Genomic DNA, 7,799 nt, shown 5'->3' on the forward strand with positions numbered 1-7,799 from the left:
TAGATTGAGGGCCAGGTCAATCAATCAATAGATCAATAGACCTATGGATAGACTGATTGATCAATAGATCGATAGATTGATCAGCAGATGATCAATAGAAGGTCTTTGATTCCTTCCTCAATCCGTCCCTCTGTCCCTCCCTCAATGTCCCCCTTGATCCCTCTGTCCCTCCCTTGGTCTGTCCCTCGCCCACCCCTCCTCAGCTTGACCCTGCCCCCCCACCTTGGTCATCCTCTGGATGTCCCCAGTCCTGTCCCTCAGCCAATCCTTGGCTTGTCCCTCCACTGTCCTCCAACCCACCCCTTGGCTGTTCCTTGGCCCATCCTTGGACCTATCCATTCATTGACCATCCCAACCCCTGGGCCATTTCTCATCCGTCCCTTGGCCTGTCCTTCCGTCTGTCCCTCACCCCTTCCTCCCAAACCACCCCTTGGCCATCCCTTGGACCATCCTTCAACCTCTTCTCTTCCTGTTGTCTTCCAGCTGACCTGGGTGGACCCCCCCAGCTCCATCCCTCGTCCCACCATGACCTTCGTGGAGCTCCTGGCCCGCCTGGGCGGGATGGGCCGCTTCCAAGTGACCTACGTGGCTGCCCTGGCCATTCCACTCCTCATGTTGGCCAGCCACAATCTTCTGCAGAACTTCACCGCCGGCGTCCCCGAGCACCACTGCCGGCCTCAGCCGATGGCCAATGACAGCGCTGGGGATGTCCCACTCCTTGTCTCCATCCCCTCCGACGGCCACCACCGTCTCCAGCGCTGTCGCCGTTATGTGGAGCCCCAGTGGCACCTCTTGGAGGTCAACGGCACAGTCAACGGCACAGCCAACGGGGCGGCCACTGAGCCTTGCCATGACGGTTGGACCTACCAGGACGGCATCTTCGCTCACACCATCGTCACCGAGGTGAGGGGTGGCCCAGAACCTCCTCTCCCCCTGGGGCGGGGGCGGTGGGGACCCAGGTGTCCAGGTGTTGACCCCCGTGTCCTCTCCTGGTGGCAGTGGGACCTGGTGTGTGAGTCCAAGAAGCTGAGGCAGGTGGCCCAGTCCATCTACATGGCCGGGATCCTCCTGGGCTCCGGCCTCTTCGGGGTCCTCTCCGACAAGTGCGTGGCCACCCCGGAGCCATACTGGGAGGAACTGGGAGGAACTGGGAGGGGGGAGAAGGGAAGGGTATGCACAGGGATGTCCTCCCCTTCTTCCGGCCCTTGGTGTCCCAGCATCCCCAGCGCCCCCCAGGGTGGGTCTGTCCCAGTATGGCTTGTCCCACTGCCCCATTGCCCCCAGGTCACTCATCCCAGTATTCCCAGTGCCAGTATCCCCCGTCCCAGTGTTCCCAGCAGCCCTTATCCCCTACCCCAGTGGCTCCAGCACCCCATGTCCCCTGTCCCAGCACCTCCAGTGCATCATGCCCCCATCCCAGTGCCCCATGTACCCCATCCCAGTGCCCCAAATGCCTCCTGCCCCCATCCCAGTGCCCCATGTACCCCATCCCAGTGCCCCCAATGCCTCCTGTCCCCATCCCAGTGCCCCATATCAGCATCCCAGTGCCTATGTCCCCATCCCAGTGGCTCCAGAACCCCATGTCCCCTTTCCCAGCATCCCCAGCCCCCATAACCCCCATATCAGCATCCCAGTGCCTATGTCCCCATCCCAGTGGCTCCAGAACCCCATGTCCCCTTTCCCAGCATCCCCAGCCCCCATAACCCCCATCCCAGCACCCCAGTGCCTCGTGCCCCCATCCCAGCACCCCATGTGCCCCATCCCAGTGCCCCCAGCACCCCTTATCCCCCATCCCAGTGGCTCCAGAACCCCATGTCCCCTGTCCCAGCACCCCCAGTGCCCCATGTTCCCCATCCCAGTGCCCCCAGCAGCCCCATATCCCCCACCCCAGTGGCTCCAGCACCCCATTTCCCCCATTCCAGCAACACCAGTGCTTCATACCCCTGTCCCAGTGCCCCATATCTACATCCCAGTGCCCCTTGTCCCCCATCCCAGTGCCCCCCAGCACCGTGTCCCAGCAGGTTCGGGCGCCGGGCGCTGCTGACCTGGTGTTACCTGCAGCTGGGGGCGACGGGGGCCGGCACCGCGGCCGCCCCCACCTTCGTCGTCTACTGTCTCTGCCGCTTCCTGACGGGACTGGCCATGGCCGGCGTGTCCCTCAACTCCGCCTCCCTCTGTGAGCTGGGGACCTGGGGGTCTGGGCTGGGTCTGACCCCCCCAGCCCCACTGGGAAAGACCTGGGGGTCTGGGAGGGGTCCCACCACCCATAACGGGAGGGACCTGGGGGTCTGGGAGGGGTCCCACCACCCCTATCCCTTGGGAAGGACCTGGACTCCAACCCAACCACCATTGACCCTTTTGAGGGGACCTGGACTCCAACCCAACCACCGTTGACCCTTGGGAGGGACCCGGGCTCCAACCCAACCACTGTTGACCCTTCTGGGGGGACCCGGACTCCAACCCTTCCATTGTTGACCCTTGGGAGGGACCTGGGCTCCAACCCAACCACCATTGACCCTTTTGGGGGGACCCGGACTCCAACCCTTCCATCGTTGACCCATGGAAGGGACCTGGGCTCCAGCCCAACCACCATTGACCCTTTTGGGGGGACCCGGACTCCAACCCTTCCATCGTTGACCCATGGAAGGGACCTACACGTCCATGCTTGGTTCTACCACCATTGACCTATGGGAAGGCCCCAGATGTCCAGTCTCCCACCCTCCCACCCCCCACCCCGTGGGAAAGACCCAGATACCCCAGTTTGGCCCCATCCCATGGGATAGACCCCACCACCCATGTCCTGACGGTCGCCCACAGGCATGGAGTGGATCCCCACGGAAGCGCGGGCCGTGGTGGGTACCATCAACGGCTACTGCTACACCTTGGGGCAGTTCGTGCTGGCGGCCGTGGCCTTCGGCCTCCCCCACTGGCGCTGGCTCCAGCTCGTCGTCTCCCTCCCCTTCTTCATCTTCTTCCTCTACTCCTGGTATGGGGAACCTGGGTGTCCGGGGGGGCCCCCCACCCTCTTGGGTTGGGAGGGGAGGAGGTGGATACTGGGGTGTCCTTAGGGACACCTGGGTGGTGGGAGGTGTGCAGTGGGTCCAGGGACACCCCCTGGACCCCTGGGTTCCCCCGTAACCCCTCGTGTCCCTGTCCCCCCCCCCCAAGGCTGTTCGTGGAGTCCGCCCGGTGGCAGGTGATTTCGGGGAGACCCGACCTGGCCCTCAAGGGGCTGCGCAAAGTCGCCCGCGTCAACGGGAGGAAGGAGGAGGGGGACAAACTCAGTGAGGAGGTGATGGGGGGGCTGCCTGGAACCCCCCCAGATCCCCCCAGTCTCCCCTAGAGCCCCCCCCAGTTCCCTTGTATCCCCTCCTATATCCCTACCTGCCCCCCAGGTCCCTTCTGGATCCTCCCAGATCTCACTAGATCCCCCAAATCCTTGAGGAACACCCTCGTTCTCCCTTAGATCTCCCCATTTACCCTCTCCTCACCCACCCCCCACCTACCCCCCCCCCGGACCCTCTCTATCCCTCCTGGATACTTCTGACCCCCCCCTAGATCCCTCCCAGATCCCTCTTGATCACCAGGATCCCCCCACATTCTGTGTCCTTCTTAGGTCTCTCCAACACCTCCCCATCCCTCCAGAACACTTGAGACCCCCCCCATATCCCTCCTAGATCCCTCCAATCCCACCAGATCACCTGGATCCCCCCAAAACCCTTTGTATCCCTCTTAGATCCCTCTGATCCCACCCAGATCCCCCCCAGATCCCTACAATCCCCCCCATCACCTGGATCCCTCCCAAGATTCCCCACTACCCCTTCTAGATCCCACCAACCCCACTAGCTCCACCCAGGTGGTCCCCATTATCCCTCCCAGATCCCTCCTATTCCCTTGATCCCCCCAACCCCTCGTATCCTTCCTAGATCCCTCTGATCCCACCTAGATCCTCCCCGATCCCCCTTTCCCGCAGGTGCTGCGGGGACTGGTGCGCCCGGAGCCACCACTGCCAGGGGGGGCCCTGGCCTCCCTGGTCCGCACCCCCGGGATGAGGATGGTCTCCTGCGGTGTCTCCTTTGTCTGGCAAGTGGGGCCGTTTTGGGGCCAAACCCCATCTTTTTGGGGCAAACCCCATCTTTTGGGGGCCAAACCCCACCTTTTTGGTCCCCACTTGGTCACATCTGGTGGGTTTTGTGTTGACACGTTGGGTTTTGGGGGCAGGTTCTCCACCAGCTTTGCCTACTACGGGCTGGCCATGGATCTGCAGGGCTTCGGGGTAGACATCTACCTGAGCCAGCTGGTCTTCGGGGCTGTGGACATCCCGGCCAAGCTGGCCTCGGTGCTGGCCATCAGCTGCGTGGGGCGGCGGGTGGCCCAGGCGGGCTCCTTGGCGCTCGCTGGCATCTGCATCCTCGCCAACATCATTGTGCCAATGGGTGGGTGCTGGGAGGGATGGAGGACAATGGGATGGAGGACAATGGGATGGAGGACAATGGGATGGAGGATGGAGGACAATGGGATGGAAGGATGGAGGACAATGGGATGGAAGGATGAGGAAAATGGGATGGAAGGATGAAGGATGGAGGACAATGGGATGAAGGATGGAGGGATGGAGGACAATGGGATGGAGGGAGAAGAGGTAGAAGGACAGAGAGAAGTTGAAGGGACAGAGACTGGAAAGATGGAGGTTGGAAGAGGACGGGATGGAGGGACAGAGGGTGGAAGGACGGGTGGAGGCTGGAAGGACGGAGGGATGGAAGTTGGAGGACAGAGATGGAGGGATGAAGGGTCATTGGAAGGACGTGGGACTTTCAGGGGTGAAGGCAGAGGTTGGAGGACCACTGGTGGGTCATTGAGGAACCGTTGTGGGGCTGGAGGTGTGAGACCTCCCGCCCCCGTCCCCAGAGCTGCAGATGCTGCGTATGGCCTTCGCTGTGATCGGGAAGGGGTCCTTGGCTGCCTCCTTCAACTGCGCCTACATCTTCACCGGAGAGCTCTTCCCCACTGTCATCAGGTGGGTGGTTGTCACTTCCAGGAGCTGCCCCCTCTCCATCTGTCCATCCCTCCATCCACTCATCCATCTGCCAAGTTGTTTTCCACCCATCAACTCAACCATTCATCCATTGACCAGCCCATCTACCCATCCATCCACCACTCCATTCATCCATCATCAACCCCTCCAACCACCTCTCCATCCATCCATCCATCCATCCATCCATCCATCCATCATCAACCCTTCCAACCCTCAACCCATTCATCCAACCACCTCTCCATCCATCCATCCATCCATCCATCATCAACCCTTCCAACCCTCAACCCATTCATCCAACCACCTCTCCATCCATCCCTCATCAACCCCTCCAACCTTCATCCATCCATCCAACCAGCTCTTCATCCATCCATCCACCCATCATCAACCCTTCCAACCCTCATCCCATCCATCCAACCATCTCTTCATCCATCCATCTCTTCACCCATCCATCAACCCATCCATCCATCCATCCATCCATCCAACCAGCTCTTCATCCATCCATCCACCCATCATCAACCCTTCCAACCCTCATCCCATCCATCCAACCATCTCTTCATCCATCCATCTCTTCACCCATCCATCAACCCATCCATCCATCCATCCATCCATCCATCCATCCATCCATCCATCCCCTCCCTCTCCCTGGCACAGGCAGACGGGGATGGGCCTGGGGGGTACCATGGCCCGTGTGGGTGGCATGGTGGCCCCGCTGGTGCGCATGGCAGCAGACGTGACCCCGGTGCTGCCCCTCATCATCTACGGGGCTGCCCCTATCATCTCAGCCATCGCCACCTGCTTCCTGCCCGAGACCCGCAACATGCCCCTGCCCGAGACCGTCAAGGACGTCGAGAGACGGTGAGGAGCTTCCCAGCGAAGTGGCTTTGGCCACCACGAGGGACCCCGTGTCCCCACCAGATCCCCTTTTCCTCCCCGACCCTTTTGTGGTTGACACGAGGGGGAAAATGGCCATTTTAGGGCAAGATTTCTTGGAGGAGCCCCAAAGGGTTTGGGGTGAGAAGGGACAAAGGTTTTGGGGGAGAAGGGTTGAAAGTTTTGGGGTTGGGATGGGATGAAGGTTTGGGGGTGAAAGGGTTGAAGGTTTTGGGGTTGGGATGGGATGAAGGTTTGGGGGTGAAAGGGTTGAAGGTTTTGGGGTTGGGAAAGGATGAAGGTTTTGGGGTTGGGATGAAGGTCTTGGGGCGAGAAGGGACAAAGGTTTTGGGGTTGGGAAAGGACAAAAGTTTTGGGGTGAGAAGGACCAAGGGGTTTAGGTTGAGATGGGATGAAGGTTTTGGGATTGGGACAAAGGTTTGGGGGTGAAGAGGACCAAAGGTTTTGGGGTGAGAAGGGACAAAGGTTTTGGGGGAGAAGGGTTGAAGGTTTGGGGGTGAGAAGGACCAAGGGGTTTGGGTTGAGAAGGGATGAAGGTTTTGGGGTTGGGACAAAGGTTTGGGGGTGAAGAGGACCAAAGGTTTTGGGGTGAGAAGGGACAAAGGTTTTGGGGGAGAAGGGTTGAAGGTTTGGGGGTGAGAAGGACCAAGGGGTTTGGGTTGAGAAGGGACGAAGGTTTTGGGGAGAAAGGTTGAAGGTTTGGGGGTTTCTCTTCCCCTGGGGGGGGCGACAGAGCGGGTCACCTCAAGGACGAGGAGGTGACCGTCCCCCTGAGCACCACCAAGATCAAGGAGGGCGCCTGAGGGGGAAGAGGACGGGCATCGGGGACGCCTGGATCCCGCTGGGCTGGTGGGGACGGGGGACAGGACCCACCGGAGAGGGGACATGTCCCCCCCCCAACCCCACAGCCGACACCCCCCCAACCCAGAGGCTATTTATTTAATCCCAATAAAACCTCATCGCAACCTTGGGCTTCGATATCAATCGCTGCCCCCCACGAGGGGAGGGGGTCCAGGGGTCCCCATCAACCCCCCCCCCAAGGCGACCCAGGTGCCTGAGGGTCCCCACAACCCCCCCAGGGGACCCAGGTGCCTGGGGGGGCCCCACAACTCCCCCCCCAAGGGGACCCAGGTGCCTTTGGGTCCCCACAACCCCCCAGGGGGACCCAGACATCTGGGGGTCCCCACAAGCCCCCCCCAGGGGATGCAGGGTACTGGGGGGTCCCACCAACCTCCCAAGGGGACCCAGGTGTCCGGGGGTCCCCCCTTAAACCTTTCTCCCCCCCCCCCCCAACCTTCCTCCCCTCCCCCCCCCCGCCAAAGGAGGATAATGAGGATTAATTTCCCCTATCTATTACCCGGATGCCTGGACCCTGGCTCTCCAGCTCCGGCCTTTGCCCTAATTCGGGTGATTTAGCTGCAAAATAGATCTGAAAAGGAATTAATTCTTGAGTCAAGTCGGGGCAAGCAGGTGGCAAAAGCCCCTAATGGGGCAGATTTTACCCCAAAAAATGAGGGTAGCACAACCCAAGTATCAGCCCTCGGAGAAGCCACAACCCAGCACCTAAATGGGGCTTATTCACCCCAAAAATTAGGGCAGCACAACCCCAATATCAGCCCTCGGAGAAGCCACAACCAAGAACCTAAATATCTGGTTTTTACCCCAAAACCCCTCATTTTTGCCCCAAAAGGACCTCCGTTTCACACCGCTGCTTTTTTATCCATTTTTATTACGAAAACAAGCCGTTTTGGTGTCACTTTTTTTTTTTTTTTTTTTCCTCTGGATAAGACACAACCGTGAAGCTTTTGCCGAAGGGAAATTGGGGTAAAACCCACCCGTTTTGGGACATTTCATCATCCCGCCCCTCCCTCTCCCC

The 7,799-nt window shown here is 60.1% G+C and overlaps 1 protein-coding gene across 1 annotated transcript; it reads left to right on the forward strand.

The window, feature by feature from the left end:
• The first annotated feature begins 525 nt into the window (after window positions 1–525).
• On the forward strand, window positions 526–6,726 carry LOC141477892 (solute carrier family 22 member 6-B-like). The gene is made up of 10 exons (XM_074167065.1): window positions 526–903; window positions 1,000–1,103; window positions 2,022–2,176; window positions 2,818–2,986; window positions 3,169–3,292; window positions 3,974–4,083; window positions 4,222–4,436; window positions 4,906–5,014; window positions 5,684–5,887; window positions 6,657–6,726. The coding sequence occupies exons 1-10, from the start codon at window positions 526–528 to the stop codon at window positions 6,724–6,726; spliced, it is 1,638 nt and encodes a 545-aa protein (XP_074023166.1).
• The last annotated feature ends 1,073 nt before the right edge of the window (window positions 6,727–7,799 follow it).

The sequence above is a fragment of the Numenius arquata genome, unplaced genomic scaffold, assembly GCF_964106895.1.
Source record: "Numenius arquata unplaced genomic scaffold, bNumArq3.hap1.1 HAP1_SCAFFOLD_1184, whole genome shotgun sequence".
NCBI classification, from domain to species: domain Eukaryota; kingdom Metazoa; phylum Chordata; class Aves; order Charadriiformes; family Scolopacidae; genus Numenius; species Numenius arquata.

What these genes read in the sequence shown, in the direction of transcription:
- LOC141477892 (XM_074167065.1), top strand. Translation starts at nt 526, where the DNA reads ATGACCTTCGTGGAGCTCCTGGCCCGCCTGGGCGGGATGGGCCGCTTC. An exon ending in CAACATCATTGTGCCAATGG is followed by an intron (nt 4,437 to 4,905) that starts GTGGGTGCTGGG and finishes CCCCGTCCCCAG; the next exon opens with AGCTGCAGATGCTGCGTATG. An exon ending in CTCTTCCCCACTGTCATCAG is followed by an intron (nt 5,015 to 5,683) that starts GTGGGTGGTTGT and finishes TCCCTGGCACAG; the next exon opens with GCAGACGGGGATGGGCCTGG.